Raw genomic sequence first — 21,481 nt, 5'->3', positions numbered from 1 at the left:
TCAGGACCTCACACATGCGGATCATTCACATGCCCTACAACTAAACTCCATCTCTAGTCCCTGAACTCGTGTTCTCCAGAGAAAGTCCCTAAGGGATGCCTCAGTCTTTGGAGGACTACATGAGTTAGGGATTTTTTTCCTCCCTCCTGATACTTGACCTCCTGACAAACAACTGCTGGTGTCTGTATGTGTCTGCTGAGGTTTGATGCTGAACAATGCTTTCCAAAAGCCATTTGAGACGGTGTATATAGAACATCCTTATGGGAGCCAGTGTCTTTAAAGTTAAGTCCCGAGTGTCTGGAGTCTCTAGGTTTTTTTTCGGCAGAGATAAAACTAGATACATGGTATTTGCTTGTGCCCTTCTTTTGGAAGAGTGATTTACCAAGATGTGACTCAGGGAAGAGGGAGCTCAGCCGGTATTGCCAGAGAGTGTTTCAGAGAAGCCACAAGGATGCTCTTCATCTTCACAAGAGAGGGGGCAGGCAAGAGGAAGAACCTTGCTTTGAATGGTGGACCATGAGTCATTACTCTTTGAGGGAATATATGTACTAGTGAGTGCTCTGGGGCTTTTAAGGGGCAAAATGGGACAATCTTCTCAGTGGTCTAGATCTTAAGCCACAGCATAAGATCTGTTTCTGTTGGGTTACTTTTCCATCGAAAAGTTAACACCAAATAGAGAATTCTAAGACAAGCTATACCATTTGAAGTTGGTACTTTGTGGGAACTGAAGAATCTGTGGTACCCGGCCCAGTAATAACTGCCGGAGTTCTCTGATGTCCTTCCTCTGGGAAACCATCCTACCTATCACAGAAGCCCAAGTGGTGGGGTCCTCTTGCCTTTCTAGAGATTCTGTGTGGGGAATCTTAGAACAGGCTTGGAAGGACAACCAGAATCACACGTTGCCATTTTCTCCAGTTGTGTAGATGAACTGAGACAGACCCTCAGGCTCACCCTGTTAGTGCTTACACTCCCACCTAACAGGTCTTACGGAACACCAGGCACCAAAGGTCTCTGACTACCAAGTCCACTTCAGATCCAGCTTTGCCCTTCAACTCTGACTAGATGGATCTTGTCCTCTGTGGTTGGAGTTCTTTTGGATTTTTCTTTGTTGTTGTTGACTATCTTATTTTTTAAGTTTTGCTTTTGCCCAACCACTGGGCATGCTTTAGTGAAACATTTCACTATTAGGCTAAGAGTTTATGCCATATCAAGCTGATGAAAGGACATGCTGGCTGTGTTTTCAGAAGGAGGAGCTGAAACCTTTTTGGATGATGGATTAGCCTGTAGAAAATGATCTAACATAGTCAAACAGAGAGAAGATGAATAGGAATATCATTTACACATCATAAGTAAAACATAGCTATCTAAACTATTTATATGTATAATTCAGCTGTTGGCTTAAATAGGGTTATTGGGAAATGTTATCATTTTTACTATTTTCTACAGAGTAAATATTTTCCAGTTTCAAATAACTCTGGGCTTTTAAATTGTAACCCATTTCTATGTTCAAGCTGTCTATCTGTATTGTTTCTCCTGCCATTGTACATAAAATGTTTTTACGTTAAAATGAGTTACTGTATAGCATTATGCCATAATAAAGATAATGCTTTATAGTCAGTTTTGTTGGCTTTTGTTTTTTAAACTGAAAATAGCTTGACATATTGTAACAATGACTACTAGGTATAAAAATCTAGTAAAACTTGGGGCTAAGGGAGCTCAGTTGGTAGAGGCTTGCCTCCCTTCCATACTGTATGGGGGGGGGCGGGTAGAAGTGCATAGATCAGGGAGAGGTTAGCCTTAGCCAAATTATAAAAATAAAAGCTCTGGCTGTCCTGGAAACTCTGTAGACCAGATTTGGCCTTGAACTCACAGACATCCATCTGCCTTTGCTTCCCAAGTGCCAGGATTGAAGGCTTGTGGTTCAATGAATTTATACTACTAAAACCTGGGCAAACAAGATCAGCACACACCAAAATTAACCACACCCAGAGTCTATACAATTTAATAAAGCTAGGATTGTCATTATTGGAAATGGAAGATGTAGTTTCATATTTTTCTTATTCATCTATCACTTTTGTATGACAAAACTTTTCCTAGGGAGATGAAGTTTGGGGAACCCAAGACGAACCAAGAAGGTTCAGATACCACCAAAGTCCAACTTGGTGAGTGAGTTTTATTAGGGGCTTTTACAGGAACAGAGGTGACTGAAAGATAGGCCCACTGCAGCATGGATGACAATTCACAAAGCTCAGTATTTGGAGCACACAACAGCCTGTAGATAGCTCAACAACAGTGTCCTTCCCAGGGGCCTCAGTTGTAATCCTCTTCCAGGTGGCTTGGCTGGTCCATCTTCTCTGCAGCATTTCTCTTCTCAGTCTTTGCAGCTCAGCTTCACATAGTCTAAGAAGCACTCTCAACTTTGTGTAACAGACCTGGCTGTCCTGGAACTCGCTCTGTAGACCAGGCTGGCCTCCAACTCACAGAGATCCACCTGCCTCTGCCTCCTGAGTGCTGAGATTAAAGGCATGGGGTCCCACTTCCTGGCCAATAAACTTTTTAAAAGATGTAAAAGGTTATATCTTAAACTGGGTTTGGTGGCACACTAATCCCAGCACTTGGTGGGAGGCAAAGACAGGAAGAATACCATGAGCTCAAGGGCCTGCATTTCATTGGAAGTACCAGACCAGTGAAAGCTATAGAACAAGACTTTTCCTAATCTCAGCACTCTGGAGGCAGACTCTGGTCTACCTGGAGAGTTCAGGACAGCCAGAACTACATAGACTCTATTTTTTAAAATATTAATAATGATAAATGAACCCCAGATGAGCCAACTGGTGGCACACCCATAAATGCCAACACTTTAGAAGCAGGGTGTGATGAAGGTGAACAGGGAGCTGTTGAATTAGCCTCAGCCACATAATAGCAAGCCATCTCAAAAAAGTAGTTAAGTAGCAGGAATTTATTATTTGCTAAGTTTAAGCAAGGTCTGGTGTAAGTATGTGTAAACTTACAGAAAATTACCACCATCCCTGGCTCAGACCCTTTATAAACATTTTTAGGGGGGTTGAGGGGTGTGAGATGGCTCAGTGGGTTGATGCTGTTGAGGTTAAGCCTGAGGACCTGTTTGATCCCTGAGATCCACCTGGTGGAAAAAGACTGACTTCTGAAAGTTGTCCTATGACCTCTAAATGCACTTCATGGTACATGTTCCCTCCAAATGTAATTGTTAAGGCAATGATAGCCTAATATACTAATACTGAACGATCCCTGCATACCAACTAGCAAAGTTAGCTGTTAACAGTATCCTATCCTGAATTTCACCTAAGCTAGGGATCGAACACGTGGTCTCATGCCGGGTAGGCAAATGCCCTACCCTTAAGCTGCATCCCACCCTTCTAATTCTGAACATTTTTTATGTAAACTACATCCATCCCTCGGAATGAAGCGCGAGGGCCCCTACCACACCAGGTGCAGCGGAAGGCTCTGTCCTCCCTGACAGCTTCGTTTCCTTGACGACGACTGTTGTGGCGACCAGCACGCCCTCCCATTGGCTGCTGCCGAGCGTCACGCGCTTCCCTCAACCGACTTCATTGGTCGGTGCTTCACAGTCACGACATGTCGTAAGTGAAGTGTCGCAACGCCGAGGCCTCCGGTGTCTAGTCCTCGGGCGAGGAGGCGGCCTTCTGCTCAGGCTGTGATGGCGGGCACCCCGGGGCGGGAGATCCGGGAGAAGTTCCAGGCGGCGCTGGCCCTGTCGCGGGTGGAGCTGCACAAGAACCCGGAGAAGGAGCCGTACAAGTCTAAATACGGCGCGCGCGCGCTGCTGGAGGAGGTGCGCGCGCTGCTGGGCCCGGCTCCCGAGGACGACGACGAGCGGGCTGCGGATGACGGGCCGGGGGACCAGGCCCTGGGCGCGGCCGAGCCGCGGGACGCCGAGGGCCCGGGGGAGCAGCGGGCGCTGCGGCTTGCAGTGATCGAGTTCCACCTTGGCGTGAACCACATCGACACGGAGGAACTGTCTGCTGGAGAGGAGCATCTGGTCAGGTGCCTGTCGCTGCTGCGCCCCTTCCGCCTGTCGCTCGGCTGCGTGTCTCTCTACATCCAGGCGCAGGTGAGATGCTGAGGCGGCCAAACCCCCCCCCCCCATACGCTAGGGATGTGTCTCAGTTGGTGCAGTCCCCAGCATCGCGGAATACCGGGCCTGTAATCTCAGCACTCGCAAGGCTGTGGCAGGATTGCTACGAGTTCCTGGCTAGCCTGGGCTACAGAGTGGAGCTTAGCCCCTTTTAATTTAACACCTACCCACCATCTGCCTGCGAACTCCCTCTGATCTCTCATCGTCTGCTGCAGCCTCACTTGCTACCTTCCCTAGTCCTGGGCAGAACATTAGCGGCCCAGTTTCATTCTATTAAAAATCCAATGTGATTCAAACGGAATGAAAATGACAAGGAATAGCAAGAATAATCCGTTATTGGTTCAAAACAAAATGTCCAAAACCTTCAGCCTCATTCTTTCTACATTGTTTTGTTTGCTCAGCAAGGAATTCCCACCTATTCCCCATAATGTGTCTCAAGACCTCCTTCTAATAACTTTCTTTTTTGTTAGTGTTTACATACTAATGTGTCCAATGCTCATCTTATCTCTTAGAGTGCTGGAATCCTCCCTCCCTTTTTTCTTTCAGACAGGGTCTTGTTTTGTAGCCCAGACTGGCTACCCATGAACCTCCCACCTCAGCCTACTTGCTGAGATTACAGAAGTGGCCCACCATGACTGACTCGTGTAGTAATTTTCATTGGTCCAAACTGATCTCACTTTCCAACTTTCAGTGTTTTATAAAACTGTGCTGTGGATTATGCTTATTGTTAATAAAACACTGATTGGCTAATAGCCAGGCAAAAAGATTTAGGTGGGGAGATCAAACTGAGGATGCTGGGGGTGGGGGATAGAGGGAAGATGGAGTCAGATGGAACCACCCAGCATAAACACTCAAAGGGGGGAATGGTTTGTTTTAGATTTAGTCCATGTTTGCTTGACCACATGACTATTGCAGCACAACAAGGACTTCAGCTCATGAGCAGGAAGCAAAGTGTTGGAAACAAAGAGGGCTATAGTAATAAAAACCCACTGCTATTTTATCACTTTGAAACTATGAGTCACTTTAATTGGATGTATTCAGTTACCGTTTTCCCTTTCCTTGCTTTCCAGAATAACCTGGGCATCCTGTGGTCTGAAAGAGAAGAGATTGAAACCGCACGGTCCTACCTGGAGTCGTCAGAAGCACTGTACAATCAGTACATGAAAGAGGTATATTACATGACAGACAAAAGTTAAATCAGGGCTGGAACCAATCAAGAATTGATACAAGAATTCCTTATTCCTAGGCTGTGGAGATGGCTCTCTTTATAAAGTGCTTGCCATGCAAGCATGAAGACCTGACTTTGACCCCATAACCCATGTAAAAAGCTGGGTGTTTGTGGTGCCGATGCTGAGGACTCAAGGACAGGTGATTCTCTGGAGCTCGGGGACCAGGCAGCCTAGCCAACTCAGCAACTCTCAAGCCACAGAGAGACCCTGGTACAAACAAAAAACAAGGTGTTGACTTCTCAGGAACACTTGAATTTGACCTTTGTCCTTCACAAGCATGTGTTCATATGCATGCACATACACACAAGAATTTTTCCATCCCATGATATTGATGTGATTTTTCAGTATACCCCGGAGTTTCTCATTAGAGCAGTCTGGAATTACTGCATATTACTGAGGTTCTTAAAAATAGTTCTCAGACTAGCCAGCACTCAGGAGGCAGAGGCCAGAAGATCTCTGTGAGTTCAAGGCCAGCCTGGTCTACAGAGCAAGTTCCAGGACAGCCAGGACTACACAGAGAAACCCTGTCTCAAAAAACAAAACAAAATAATAATAATCCTTGGGTAGAGCATAATGGCAAAGATAGTCTTAATGTAATCATAAAGGAAACACTAATGTCATCCAAACATACCATTTGAATATTTTTGTATTTACTTTAGATTTATTTCATTTTTGTGTGCTTGAGTATTTGCTGCATGTATGTCTGTGTACTATGTGCATGGCTGGTGCCCTTGAAAGTCAGAAGAGGGCATCAGATTCCTTGGAACTGGAGTTACAGATAGTTTTGGAACCACTATGGGGGTGCTGGGAACTGAACCCAGCCATGTCCTCTGCAAGAGCAACCAATGCTCTTAACCACTGAGCCATCTCTAGCTCATTTTTGTATTTAGACTACAGATTGTATTGCGTTCTCACTAAAGACACAGTGCTTTGAGGGAAGACAGCTACCTGAGTAGTACATCTGAAGTGCTTTGTGGCTGTGGTGTGCACTCCAGCATCACCCAAAGGACTTGTTAAGCCTCAGTAGGTCTGTAGGCTCCTGTGTCCCCAGAAACTTGGAAGGTTGAGGGAGAGCATGACTCTGTCGAAACCATAACCAGGTCTCAGCAGACCTGGCTCCTAGGCCCCTCTGCAGCAGTTCTGGGCTGTGGCTTGAGTGTGACTTGAAACAAGGTGACATTTAGGCTGCTGCTGTGATGACCATGTTCTGACAGCCCTGCTTCAGGGCCATGTTTTTCCTGATGCTTTTCCCCCACGGCTGAAATGCAGCTTATATAGTTGAGCGTTGCTATATAAGAAGCTCAGAGTGTGCTGGCTGGATCTACTGTCACTTCCTGCCTCCCCATGGGTGATGCTGAGAAAGTGCTGTCCAGTTTCAGGGGCTCTGCAGAGCTTGGAAATTCTCACTTTAGTGGTCATTGCCCTGGAAGACAACAAACCACCCCTGCTACCATCTGCCTTCCCCTTTTTCTCCGTGAAGGATATTAGCAAGCACAGTATTTTTTCCATGAATTATCACAGTTGCAGTTACCAGCTTTAAAATCCATGAATAAAATGCTAACTGTTTTGATTTGAGACAGGTCTCACTGTGTAGCCAGAATTAGTCTTTTAAGCATGATCCTCCTGTCTCCACCTCAAAAGTGGTGATCTTGCAGGTGTGAGTGAGTACCTACAGACATGGTTACCAGTGATTTGTAAATAATAACTCACTGAGTCATAACTTGATAAGGTAGGTGCCATTGCTGTACTAATTTTATAGAGAAGGAAATGGAGAACCATAAATGATATAACTTAGCCAGAGTGAATAGTGATGATGGGATTCAACCTATGCCATACCCCTTTTTTGTTGTTGTTGTTGTAGGTTTTAGACAGTTTTTAATGTAACCCAAATTGGTCTTGAACTCACTGTGTAGCTGAGAATGAGAATGATATTAAACTCCTGATTTTGGGAGCTCTGCCTCCCAAATGCTCTTATAGGCCTGTCCCACCCTCCCTTACTAGAACCCATATTTTAAGGGACACGTTCTGCTGCTTCATAAGAAGCAAACTTAGACTAGAATGCAAAAGCAGAGTGTTCCTGTAGAGCTACATCAGAATGATAGTAATGAATAAAAAAGAATGAGCTATAGGTGGAACACAGACACTATACATTCCTGTTTGCTTTGCCAGTCTAATTTGCTAGATATAGTTTAGGCTGTGCACCAGGCTTGTGCAAAATGCTGAGTGGACTGTGAAGAAAAAAAAAAATCACTACCCATAACAGCTCCAGATAAAGTTTGGAACAGACAGAATCCCATCTGCCCAGACTTTTAGGATGTGTATTTATGATATGTTTTATAGGCCTTTACCACACCCACACCCCCAAAAAACTTTTCCCCCCCCCTTGGGAATATCTCCAACTTAGAGACTTTATTTATTTGAGACAGAGGTGGGACAGCCCTTAGCAGTGCATTATGTACAGAATCAGTAGGATCAGGTCAGCATCAGTCTCAGCTCAAGATCTATGGGATCTGACACCCTCTTCTGGCCTCACTGGGCACTAGGCACAAATTTGGGGCACTGACATCAAACACTCATATGCATAAAATAAAATAAATTTTTAAAAAAGCAGAATAGAGTTGGGCAGTGGTGGCGCATGCATTTAATCCCATCATTTGGGAGGCAGAAGCAAGTGGATCTCTGAGTGTTTGAGACCAGCCTGGTGTACAGAGCTACAGAGACAAACCCTGTCTGGGGGAAAAAAAAGCAGAATAGTTGAATTATATACATGAATAGTACATGACTTGATTCCCATTAGCTAGAAAGGGAAAGCTTCAGGGTTGATGAGTCTCTGAAGAGGGCCTGTCTGCTGTTTGCCTTGACTTTGCTTCCCAACTTAAGTTTTTACTCTTTGCAGTTGTAAAGCAGTGGTGTTTATGTCATGTTGCTTCGATTAAAAAAAAAAAACTCTGACTAAAAGAAACTGAGGGAAGGAAAGGGTTTAGTGGTCTTAAATTTACAGGGTCCATCACTGAGAGAATTCAGGGCAGGGACTCAAGCAGAAATGTGAAGCCATGGGAAAATGCTGTTTGCTAGCTTGTTCAGCTAGCTTCTTATAGAGTTCAGGACCATTTGACTGGGAAATGGTTTGTCTCATAGTAGATTGGACTCTCCTGTTTTCAATTAATAATCAACATATTTACTCATAGATCAATCTGATCCATCCAGTTCCTCTCTCAAGCGACTATGCTGTGTTAAGTTGCAGACCACAGCTCCCTAGCCACAGATTATAAGGTCACATTTTCTATGGAAGTGTTGATGTCCTTGGAAACTTGATGAGTTCAGTTGAAAGCAAGGATGGAGTTCTGAGGCAATCTCAAGGGATAGATGTGTACTTAGCATGTACTAGACTCTGAGTTCATTCCCAAGCACCACAAAAACGATATAGCAGAAGCAAGGACAGACTTGTAGTTGGGACATAAAGGGTCAGCATTTACTCCCAGACAGAAGCCTTTGTGTTGTATGGATTTGTAGAGAGTGACTCAGTCATCCTGACTGCCTTATGAGGTTAGGTGCTGTGACTGCCTGCTTTTCATCCACAAGGAGACCACTTAAGAGCATGGCCTTCCTAAGACAATAAACAGTGCGATCACTATTTAGTTGTGGAAAAAGTAATGTTAACACTTAAGGTAGCTCTGAGTTTGAGGCCAGCCTGATCTAGAGATTGAGTTCTAGGACAGCCAGGGATACATACACACAAAAACCCTGTCTTGAAAAATAAAAAACAAAAAAATCCACTTTGCTTATTTCCCTGAATTGATTTTCATTAGTAATAACAGTTTGAACTGTTACCCAAGAAGATATAAATCACTATTTTTAAACCTATATATATTTTCTGTTTTATTACATATACTTATTTGTGTGGTTTGTGTGTATGTGTGCATATACATGCCACATTGCGCACGTGTAGTTGGTTTTGTCTTTCTACCATGTGGACTCTGGGATCAAACTCAGGTGCTCAGGCTTGGTGGTAAAGTGTTTTTGTTTCTTTATTTTGGGGGCTTTTTGTTAGTTTGTTTTTTGAGATTATAAGTACATCACTTCTCCCTTTTCTTCCCCCCCCCAAACTTATGCAGGTTTTAAAAAGAGCCTTTTTAGTAAACAAAACAATATTCAAAATATTAATATTCAACTAAAGTGAGGTATGATGGCTTACATTTGTAATTCTGGCATTCAGAATATGGAGACAGTAGCACTGATAGGATTCTGAGGCTACCCTGGGCTACATGGTGAGTTCTAGGCTAGCTGCAAAGTGAGACCTGTCCTTTTTCTCTTTCTCCCTTTCTCTCTCTTTCTTTCTTTCTTTCTCCCTTCCTTCCTTTCTCTCTTTCTTTCTTTCTTTTTATCTTTCTTTCTTCCTTTCTCCCTTCCTTTCTTTCACGTATATTGGTGTTTTGCCTGTCTGTGAGAGAGACAGATTCTGAGAAACTGGAGTTACAGACCATTGTGAACTGCCATGTGGTTGCTGGGAATTGAATTTTGATCCTCTGGAAGAACATGCTCTTAACCACTGAGCCATCTCTCCAGCCCCAAGACCCTGTTTTGGTTTTTTTGTTTTTGTTTTGTTTTTAGTTTAAATTATGCATCTGCTAGCCTATAGCCCCAGGTTAAAGGACCCTGAGTTTGAGGCTAGTCTGAATTGCAGAGCTCCATGGTGAGGCTTTATCAGACAGAGGTGGTTTCTCCAGTCCCTCCACTAGAGAGTGCTTGGGGTTTATATTTAAAGTTGAAAGAGCTCTCTGTTCTTTAACGACAGATTGGGAGCCCGCCTCTTGACCCGACTGAGCATTTTCTTCCTGAAGAAGAGCAACTTACCGAACAAGAGAGATCAAAAAGGTTAGTCTCCATAGAGACTCAGGGTACCCTGTCTCACTGGGTGGTTGCTCAGGGATGCACACATGGTGTTTGCTGCACCACGGTACTCTGCCAGGGTTCAATGCAGATTCTTATTGCATAAAACCTCCATATGTCCCTTCACGTTACATGCCTTTTTTCAACTCTGATAGATCCAAGGGCCAAGCTCAACTCAAATCTCTATGAAATTTCCTTATAAATTGTAAATCATTGTGTAAGTCAGTTTTTTCCATTCACAGATTTGAAAAGGTTTACACTCATAACCTGTATTACCTGGCTCAAGTCTACCAGCACATGGAAATGTTCGAGAAAGCAGCTCATTATTGCCACAGCACACTAAAACGCCAACTTGAACACAATGCCTACCATCCCATGGAGTGGGCCATCAACGCCGCGACGCTGTCACAGTTTTATATTAATAAGGTCAGTGTCCCAAAGTAGCTCTCCAGCAGCCTCAGGAGTGCATGAAGACAGGGCCAATAGTGCTGTCAGAGCAGGTAGCTGGTCTTTAATTGCTTAAAACTTGGTGTAGAATGCACCTAGCTGCTTTTGCAGAAACAGTGCTGGAGTGCTTTGTTGCATGAATACTTTTGAAACTTTTTTTAAAAATAATATTTTTTATTTATTGTTTAAGAATTCCATGCAAAACATTTTAATCATGTTCTTTCCCCTCCCCCTACTTTTAAATTTTTTAAGTGCTGATTTTGTCACGCCCCTCATGTTGCTAGCCCCTCGAATGACTGGTCACCTGATAGCAGTTCTGTCCAGCTGTTAGCACACTTTTCATTTCACTTTTGCTATGCGTTACCTTAAATTGCAGACTTTTATCTTATTACAGATAAAACTTTATCTTCATGTAATGCTAATCTTAAAACAATGAGAATTTGTCTGAGGAAGTTGACGGTTAAATGTGGGCTTTGATAAAAGCATGTGATATGTTTCAGTTGCTTTTCAGAATTAGCTGCTCTTTAATAATTATCTTTGATGTTGAATCTGTGTGGAGTCCTAGAGTTCCAGGTTTCTGACATACTTTTGAATTGTCCCAAAGAAACAAATTTGAACTTCATAGCTGCTTGTCCAAATCACTTAGCATTGTGTTGTATTTTGAGTACACCATTTCTTTTCCAGTCCTTTAGTTTCTAATACTGACCACCCACCCCCCTGCCCACACACACACCACCACCAATCTTGCTGTATAGACCAGGATTGTCTGGAATTCAAAGATGTCTGCCTGCCTCTGCCTCCCAAGTACTGTGACTAAAGGCTTGTGCCACCACCCAGCAGCAGACTTATTTGTAGTTCTCATTCCCAGAGCTCTGATGTTTGTTAATTCTCAGCCTGTCAGCATTCCTCTTTCACCTCTGGTGGCCTCTCAGCCTTTTCCTTACTAATCCTGTTAGCTGGTTCTGTAAACGTGCCCTGTGTTTAAACTATTATCCCACAGAGTGTCACTCAGAAAAGCTAGTAGGAGAGAAAGAGCATCATTGCTTCTAGGAGTTTGGTCTAAGATCAAGCATGTAAGTAAGGTTTTTACATTCAGTCAAACAACTCCTGTGACTCCATTTCATTGTGGTCATCAAGAGGCACCTCTGCTGGCTACTTCCCTCCAGCTGTTGGGGCCCCCTTGTTTGTTTCCTTTAGCAACTTTAAATTTCCTTGTTCAGTATTGTTTTAGTTAACACCTAAAACTCCATGGATATTCATAGTACAGAAATGTCTGGATAGTGAATATGTGACTTTGAAGTTGTTAAACATTACTTCTGTGGAGCATGTGGTAATTTTTTGTGAGTCTCTCCTGCACGCCACACCTGTTGTTTTTGCACATCACAACCAGTTGAGTTCTGTCACAAAAAGATAGATTTGAACTGTTTTTGGAAGTGATGTTATTTGTATTATCATCTCCATCTGTTTTGGTTTTGCTGCTGCTCTTCAAGTCCCACATTAACCAGCTACTCACAGGGCACAAGCGGTCTCTGTCTTTAGCCGCTCCCAGGAAGACAGTTTGGATAGAGCCAGAGTGGTAATGATGGTTGAGACACTGTAGAGTAATGTTTCTTAATGTGAGCTGCAACTGTCTTATGAAGGTATGGATGCTGGTGACCTTTTGATACCCTGGGACCCAGCTATTCTTTACAATAACAACCAAATCAGTCTTTCAAACTTACTGATATGAGGCAGATATTCTCTCTGAGGGCAACTTCCATTCAGAAGGTAGATTTTTAACTTCATTCTGCTGAGTGATCCTGCATTTTGTATGACAGATGACAAGCATTTGATGTTTAACACAGAGATATTCTTGGAGTGTTTGAGAAGTTTTCTGTGCCTGGATTTGCATCTTGAGTTCTTCATGAGTATTTTCAAAATAGTTCCATAAAGTTCATCTGTAGAAATCTGTTGACCTGGAAACTTGATAAGGAGCATCATTGTCTTGTCGCCTCCCTCCAGAGGTTTTAGAAGACAGGAATGAGTCCTTAGTACTCTGACCGAATATAAACTGTCTAAGAGTGAACTGTGTGTGAGTCTTTGGCTATTTATGATGAACCTGAGTGAGGCGATTGGAGTATAGGATGGTCCGTGTTCCTGGTTGCTGGAGGAGAATGGACTGTCAGTCTCCAGTCATCTTTCCATCAGCTTGGATTCTTACCAGAAGTATGGGATATTGTTAGCTTATGCTCTAGAGTAGCTTTTTTTTTTAACCAGATAATACTGTTTTCGATAGCAACACTATAGGACCCTGTTAGTGAGGTACTTTTCCTGATAGTATATATAACATTCCCCATGTTGGTAGATACTGTTAGTTGTAAACAAGGCTTTGTCATAGTTATGTTTGCTTATTTTCCCAACAGCTCTGCTTTATGGAGGCCAGGCATTGTCTGTCTGCTGCTAATGTTATTTTTGGTCAAACTGGAAAAATCCCAGCAACCGAAGACAGTAAGTTTGTGTGTGCATTTCATGATACAGTTTCTCACTACTATAACAATCTTGCCCATGCTAGCTTTAGCTTTCTAAGGACTGCAGTGATGAGTGTGTACCATACCTGGCTGTATAATTACAGATCTGTGTGAAATTCTGAAATTTAGTTTTCTTTTTTAGATTGATTTATTTTATATGTATTAGTGTTCTGTCTGTGGGTGTGTATGTGTGCCACCTGTGTGTGTGGTGCCTGCAGAGATCAGAAGAAAGTATCTCATTCCGTAGAACTGAGTTAGATGGTTGTGAGCCACAGTGTGGGTTCTGGGAATGTAACCAGGGTGCTCTGCAAAAATAGCAAGAGCTCGTAACCATGAAGCCCTCAAATTTGAAACTGTTTTAAGCTTTAGAAAAGTGTAAGAACAGAATTATCATATGCCTTCCCCTAAATTCATCATTGTCAATAATAGTGAATTGTGACCCATTTGAGAAGAGATTTAATAGGCTTCTTTACATCTGTAATACTTCAATACATGTTTTCCTAAGAATGAGAATATCTTCAGCCAGGCATAATGGCTCATGTTTAGAATCCCAGCACTCCAGAGACTGAGGCAGGAGAAGTGCTACAAATTTTAGGCCAGCCTGGGCTACGTAACAAATTTCAGGTCTGCTCAGATAATAACCTAAGACTGTATCACAAACAAAAACAGAAACAAAACAAACCACTCTCTCATAGGTCAGTTAGCAGCTTCAGGAAATGCAACACCAAGACAGTCCTTCCAGTTAACCCAGTACTATGCGATACAGCTCAAGACTACACATTGCCTTCAGCTGTCGAGTCTCTAGTTTTCTTGTCACCTGGGGCAGTTCCTCTGCCTCTCCACCCTTTCATCACGTGATGTTTCCAAGTCCACAGCTTGGGGTTCATGAGATTTTTTTCCTTTTGCCATGATTGACGTCTTGGTCAGTATACTACTTACATAAGGGCTATCTCCTCATACTGTCTTTCTTAATTACAGAGGGTTTGTTTGGTTGTTTCTTTGTGTGTTAGTGGTGCTAGCCACTGATGTAAGGGCCCTGTGTGTGCTAGGCAAGCTGATCCTACCACAGAGGCTGGAAGGGATCGTGGAGAAGGGGAAGAAATGACAGTGTCCATTGTTTTCCACCAGCTTTCTGTCAGCATACAAAATTATTATTGGATATGGCATTTGCCAAAAATAATTTGGCAGTTTTATTTAAAATATTTTAAATTGTGCAAAATGTTTGACCTAGTAAATTCCATTTCTAGAAACCAGTCCAGACTCTAGATAGATATATGTGTAGAGATCTGTAGTCTAGAATTGTTCATAATGGGCAGAACTGGAAACTATATTCCCTCTACCAGAAGAATGGCTGGAATAGGAAATATTCTGTTTGTGTGTAATATTGTATTAAAAATAAAGCTCAGGAGTTGGTAATGGTAGGGTCAGAATTTTAGTGGCATACTATATGAAGAAAAAACTATTTAAAAGTGAAAATACATTGGGACCTTAGTTTTTACCTGCAGATTAAGACGTAAGAAAACTAGGGAGGATCTGCAGCCTGGTGGCACTGAGTGCCACAGCTTAGTGAGGATCTGCCACTGTGTAGTCAGGAGAAGGTGAAAGATGGGACAGTGCACAGTGCAGACAGCGCTGACAGTGCTTACAGCCTGCCTGTGCTTTTAGCTCCTGAAGCTGAAGGAGATGTGCCGGAGCTTTACCATCAAAGGAAAGGGGAAATAGCAAGATGTTGGATCAAGTACTGCTTGACTCTGATGCAGAACGCCCAGCTCTCCATGCAGGTATGCACATGGAGGTCGCCTTCATCTTTCAGGGGGGCTCCTCGGGCACACTGTGAGTGGGTTTTGTTGTTTTTTAATTCATGTGTATGTGTGTGTATTTAGGTGCCTGTGTGTATACAGGTATGGATGTCTATGAAAAGCAGAGGATAACCTTGGGTTTTTTGAGATAGTCTCTCACTGAACATGGAACTAAGTGATTATGTTAGGCTGCCTACTGGGCCAGTAAGCCCACAGGATGCTCCTGTGTCTGCCTCACCAGCATCTGGATTACAAGTACTTGCCACCATGCTCAGCTTTTTTGTATGGGTCCTAGGGATCCAATCTGGGTCCTCATGCTTTTATGACTAGCAGTCCCCTGACTAAACTACCTCTCCAGCCCTTATTTGTATTTTTTATGTTTAACAGTCTCACTCAGTAGTTTAAGCCATCTCCTCCCTCAGCCTCCAGAATGCCTTTGCAGTATTACCTTACAGACTGACAAAAGCTTATAGGTTCGAGACACAGCCATCAGCAATTAAGTTTAGATAGAGGACAAGCCACAATAAGGAGCTTAGCTCTAGAGCTCTGATGTGAGCCCAGCTCTGTCACTTTGTAGCTCTGTATTTCTGGTAGTTGTCTTTTCCTTCCTTCCTTCCTTCCTTCCTTTCCTTCCTTCATCCCTTCCTCCCTCCCTCCCTCCTTCCTCTTTTTTTTTTTTTTTTTTTTTTTGAGACAGAATTTCTTTCTTGTATAGCCCCTGACTGTCCTGGAACTCTGTAGACCTGCCTGGCCTTGAACTTAGAGATCTGCCTGCCTCTGCTTCCCAAGTGCTAGGATTAAAACAGCTATCACTGCCTGGCTGTTATGGTAGTTTTTTCTTTATGTCTCTTTGCCTCTGTTTCCTCATAAGCAAAATAGATGATAGTGCCTGCTTAGTACTATTGTTGAGAGAGTTAACATATTTAAAGGCCTCAGGTACAGAGCTAGTTCCGGGACAGGCTACAAAGCAATACAGAGAATCCCTGTCAAAAAAAAAAAGGCCTCAGAAAGTGTCTGAGTGTCTAAGGCTGGTGAGCTGGCTCGGCAGGTAAAGGTGTTTACAACCAAGTCAGAGTTTGACCTCCTCATGTGGGTGCACACACACACATATCTAAATAAGTCTAATTTGAGAGAAGAGTATGTGAAATATATACTAAGTTCTCACTATATCTTCATCATTCTTACTCATCTACATGGGACCCTTGTTTCTAGATACAAAGAAGGAATATAAAATAAATTACCTGTAGACACATAAACTTTCCTGTTACTGTACTTTTGTTTTTCTCTTTGTGTAAACTGAAATATAATTATAATTGTAAATAATATAGAGCTTATAAAGCTGTAAAAATAAATCTAGAAGCATAAGTTTTGAGAAAAGGGTATTTTGGAAACTGAAAGTAAAGATGACATTCTGTGGGCTGAAGATGTATCTCAGTTGATAATATGCCTACCTAGTATGCACAAAGCCCTGGTTCCATCGCCAGCACTGCACAAGCGAAGTCTGCTGATGTAGGCCTATAGTCCTTGGAGGGAGTTCAGGACAAGTTCAAGACCAGATCATCTTATAGGAGACCTTGCCTCAAGAGACATGGGAGGAGTGTGTGGGTGCAGTTCTGGAAAGAAAAGAGAAAAAGCATCGAAAGATGTCTGGTGCCAGATGGGTGGTACATGTGTGTAATCCTGGTACTCAGAGGTTTTGAGGTAAAGCCACCTTGGGGCTCCATAGGTACCTGAACACATGGCAATGTGTTCTCTCTCTCTCTCTCTCTCTCTCTCTCTCTCTCTCTCTCTCTCTCTCTCACACACACACACACACACACACACACACACACACGTAAAAATAGATAAATCTTAGGGGGAAAAAATCGTCTATGGGATGAACACTCACCCAGGATGTTCAGAAAAAGTGACAAAACCTACTTCAGCCTTGTTGCATTTTCATTATTTGTTTAACTTAGTTTTTCATTTTTTTACTTAATTCAGGTAATTAGTGAATTAATTGTGTGTGTGTGTGTGTGTGTGTGTGTGTGTGTGTGTGTGTGTGTGTGTGTGTACATACATTCCTGCATGGGGAGGGAGGTTCAGAGAACAACTTGAAGGACTTTGTTCATTCCTTGTAGGTCCCAGATGTCAGTCTATGGCAGATACCACCATATAGTATATGCTGGCCTGGGTTTCACTATGGAGCCCCTCTGGCCTCAGACTTGCAGCCATCTCTCACCTTAGCTGTAGAGTACTATAATTACAGATGTGAGCCATCTGTCCAATATCAGATTTTACTTTTAAATTGAATGTTTTGAACCTTCTGTTTAGACCAGGCTGGCCTTGAACTCACAGAGGTCTGCCTTCCTCTACCTCCCGAATGAGGTTTTTGTGGTTGTTTAAGATTTACTTATCTTACATATATGAGTATTTTTGTATGTTTGTGTACTACATGTGTACCTGGTACCCATGAAGGTTAAAAGAGGGCATCGGATCTTCTGGAATTGGAGGTACAGATGGTTGTGAGACAGCATGTGAGTGCTGGGAACTAAACCTAGGTCTTCTGCAAAAGAGCCATTTCTCCAGCCCCAATTCTTTGTTGAGACTGGGCCTTGCTAAGTATCCTCAGTCAGCTTGGAATATGCTGTTTAGCCCAGGCTGGTCTCCATTCAGCAATCCTTCTGCCTCTGCCTCCTGAATGCTGGATGACAGGTATGCTCCATCACATAGCTAGCTGAGAGATACTGTATAGTTTTATATGATAGCAGATGAATACTGTTTGACTCTGATTTCTCCTTTTAGGACAACATTGGAGAGCTTGATCTTGACAAACAGGCTGAACTCAGAGCATTAAGGAAGAAAGAGCTCGATGAGGAGGAGAGCATCAGGAAAAGGGCTGTACAGTTTGGAACCGGCGAGTTGTGTGATGCCATCTCTGCAGTGGAGGAAAAAGTGAGATACTTGAGACCGTTGGATTTTGAAGAAGCCAGGGAACTTTTCCTACTGGGTCAACACTATGTGTTTGAGGCAAAAGAGTTTTTCCAGATTGATGGGTATGTTACTGACCATATTGAAGTTGTCCAAGACCACAGTGCTCTGTTCAAGGTGCTTGCATTCTTTGAGACTGACATGGAGAGGCGATGCAAGATGCACAAGCGCAGAATAGCCATGCTAGAGCCCCTGATTGTGGACTTGAATCCACAGTATTACCTGTTGGTCAACAGGCAAATTCAGTTTGAAATTGCACACACTTACTATGACATGATGGATTTGAAGGTCGCTATTGCTGATAAGCTCAGGGATCCTGATTCACACATTGTGAAAAAAATAAATAGCCTGAATAAGTCTGCACTCAAGTACTACCAGCTCTTCCTAGATTCCCTGAGGGACCCAAATAAAGTATTTCCTGAGCACATCGGGGAGGATGTTCTCCGCCCCGCCATGTTGGCTAAGTTCCGAGTAGCTCGTCTTTATGGCAGAATCATCACTGCAGACCCCAAGAAAGAGCTAGAAAATTTGGCCACATCTTTGGAACATTACAAATTTATTGTTGATTACTGTGAAACTCACCCCGAGGCTGCCCAGGAAATAGAAGTTGAGTTAGAACTTAGTAAAGAGATGGTCAGTCTTCTCCCAACAAAAATGGAGAGGTTCAGAACGAAGATGGCTCTGACTTAAGCCCTGACTTAAGGAAACACAACCTGAAGTGATTCCCCCTCCACTGTAGTGAGCCAGGCCTGGCTCCATGGTTGCCTTCAGCACCAGAGCTAGAGGAAGGCACTTGAACTTCAGATGCAGTCAGGTACCTGAGTCAATGCTAGGACCTTAAGCAACATAAAGTTAATTCATAATTTATACCTAATTATGTAAATTGCCTTGCTAAGTGACAGATGTTTTGCATTTTCGATCGCTTGTTTTCCTGTTTAAATATGAACATTTCCTGCCTTGAATTCTAACTGTTAAGTCCTCTGCTGACCAGTACTTGTTGGATTTCACACTAGGAACAACACTAGGTAGAGTGCCTGGTAGAAGAGCCTGTTACTGTGAGAAAGTTACTTCCCATAGTCATTCTTTGTAAAATACTTTCTCAAACTCCTAAATAAATCTTTCCTTTTTGAAAATACTAAAAACTTAATTAAAAATGTTGTAAAAGGCTGGGCAGTAGTGACGCATGCCTTTAATCCCAGCACTCGGGAGGCAGAGGCAGGTGAATCTCTGTAAGTTCAAGGCCAGCCTGGTCTACAGAGCTAGTTCCAGGACAGCCAGAACTGTTATACAGAGAAACCCTGTCTCAAAAAAAAAAAAAGTTGTAAAATGGCTTAATTATAGGACAAAAAGCATAATAAATTTACTTGGTTCAACTAGTAAACACTTCTATTACCCCCTTTTTATTGTAAGAGTGTTTTGTGTGTATATGCCAAGTATATGTCTGTGGATCATGTATATGCAGTGTCTGTGGAGGCCAGCCCAGCAGAAGGCATCAGATTTCCCTGGAACTGGAATTATAGGCAGTTGTTACTGCTATTTGGGTACTGGGAACCAAGCCCTGGGCCTCTGGAAGAGCAACCAGTGCTCTTAGCCATTGAGCTATCTCTCCAACTCATTTTCTTATAAAAATTGGTCCTATTTTTGTCAACTTGAAGGAATTAACTTATTCAGAGCCAGAAAATAATATTTTAATTTTTTATTAGTATATATTATTTACAGTAATGTATTTTGCTTTGACATTTTTGTATACATATATAATGTATTTCAATCATATTCCTGTTACCTTCTCTTGTCCCCCTCCCATTTTCTCAGTCCCCTTCCTCCAAATATTTCTTTAATAACGTTGCACAGTGAAAAAACATTAAAATAGAAAACCTTACTGATCATAGTTTATCATCAAAGAGTCCTGCTGTAGATAAAAACCACATTATAATTGTCATAAAATTAATAATGTTTATATGTGTTGGTCATTTAAAGAAATGCAGAATGCAGGGCTAAGGATGTGGCTTAGTGGTTGGCATGCTGGTCTAGCAAGTACCTAACTTGCACTGTCAAGCATCCATGAGGGTGGGGAGAGGGATGTCGGCTCAAAGTCCAGATCAATTGTAAGAATTGCTGTAGACTATAGCCCTGTGTGTGCGTTTGCTTGCCTGTTAATTTGCATCCTAAAGCTCCTAAAATTCCATGATTCTTTTTTTGTTTTATTTTGTTTTTTTATTTTTTAATGACAAAGTTTCTTTGTGTATACCTGGCTATCCTGGAAGGTGTTCTATAGACCATTCTGGCCTCAAACTCAAAGAGAACCGCCTGCCTCTGACTCCCAAGTGTTGGGATTAAAGGCGTGTGCCACCCATTGATGGACTTCATGATTATTCTTGTGGGCATGTATCATGGTTTAATAAGGATCAGAATAAACAAGTAGGCTGAATAGATGTTCATTCAGGGAGAAATAACTTACAACCTAGATAGATGAACACCAGCAGGTGCCTCCAAATGTTCTCCTGTCCACATCCCACCAGCAAGAGAGAGCACTCCCCTGGGCTCCTCCTCAGACCTAGTTCCCCAGGTCACTTCTGCTTGTCTCCACCCCCAGTGGGCGTGGTCAGTGCCACAGATGTGGACAAAGTGAATACCTCACTACAGGTGTGTGTTACATGTTACATAACCATGGTGCTTTTCCGTTGAGATGGGTTTGCTGGGGGAACAAATCTATGAATAGCAGTTTGTGTGTAGGATTAAGTTAGAATTTCAGCAGTTTTCATTAAAGTGCATGTGGATCAGGCTCTGTCCTCATTTTCTTAGCATGAGATGCCAGGGTGAGCAGAACAGGGCCCTGTGCTCCCAGAGAACAAGGTACCTTGGAGCGGAGTGAGGAGAATCCATTGCTGATGCAAGTGTTTGTGGGAACAAGTGCTGTTTAGCTGTGCTGGTTTGAAAGGCCTGGATAAGGTAGAGACCCAGAGTGGAAAAGTGAATGAAGAAGAACCCATATGGTCTTTATTAGAGCATTCCAGGGATGCTAGGCTGAACAAGCTTGCAAAGGAGCCTGGCACTTTATAGCTGTGACAGGAAGGGACCCGAACCATGAGTGGGTTAAGAGGGCAGACACCAGAAGTCAGGTGGAGGGAGCTCTGTAGGTTGGGACAGTTTACATTTTATTCTAGGTGCAATGGTTCCTGGAATTCTAGCAAAAGGACTGGCCAATCTGATTAGAACTTTAAAAAATCCAGCTCTTGCTGGGCGGTGGTGGCGCATGCCTTTAATCCCAGCACTTGGGAGGCAGAGGCAGGTGAATCTCTGTGAGTTTGAGTCCATCCTGGTCTACAGAGCTAGTTCCAAGACAGGCTCCAAAACAATAGAGAAACCCTGTCTAGAAAAACCAAAAAAAAAAAGGATCCAGCTCTTATGGTCTGGGGACAAGTTAATAGAGTGTTTGCCCAGAATCCTCAGAATCCTGAATCCAATACCAGCACCACATAAACTAGACATGGTGCTCTACACCTG

At 42.9% G+C, this 21,481-nt stretch overlaps 1 protein-coding gene across 1 annotated transcript; it reads left to right on the top strand.

Moving 5' to 3' along the window:
- The first annotated feature begins 3,634 nt into the window (after positions 1-3,634).
- Positions 3,635-19,921, top strand: Kifbp (kinesin family binding protein). The gene is made up of 7 exons (XM_051186804.1): positions 3,635-4,111; positions 5,206-5,304; positions 10,160-10,239; positions 10,497-10,680; positions 13,104-13,188; positions 14,874-14,989; positions 17,792-19,921. Exons 1-7 carry the CDS (start codon positions 3,698-3,700, stop codon positions 18,665-18,667), a joined length of 1,854 nt encoding a protein of 617 aa, XP_051042761.1. The 5' UTR covers positions 3,635-3,697; the 3' UTR covers positions 18,668-19,921.
- Positions 19,922-21,481: the final 1,560 nt, after the last annotated feature.

The sequence above is a fragment of the Phodopus roborovskii genome, unplaced genomic scaffold, assembly GCF_943737965.1.
Source record: "Phodopus roborovskii unplaced genomic scaffold, PHOROB, whole genome shotgun sequence".
Lineage (NCBI taxonomy): Eukaryota > Metazoa > Chordata > Mammalia > Rodentia > Cricetidae > Phodopus > Phodopus roborovskii.
Note: the sequence above shows the minus strand (reverse complement) of the source record. Positions and strands in the feature narration are given on the sequence as shown.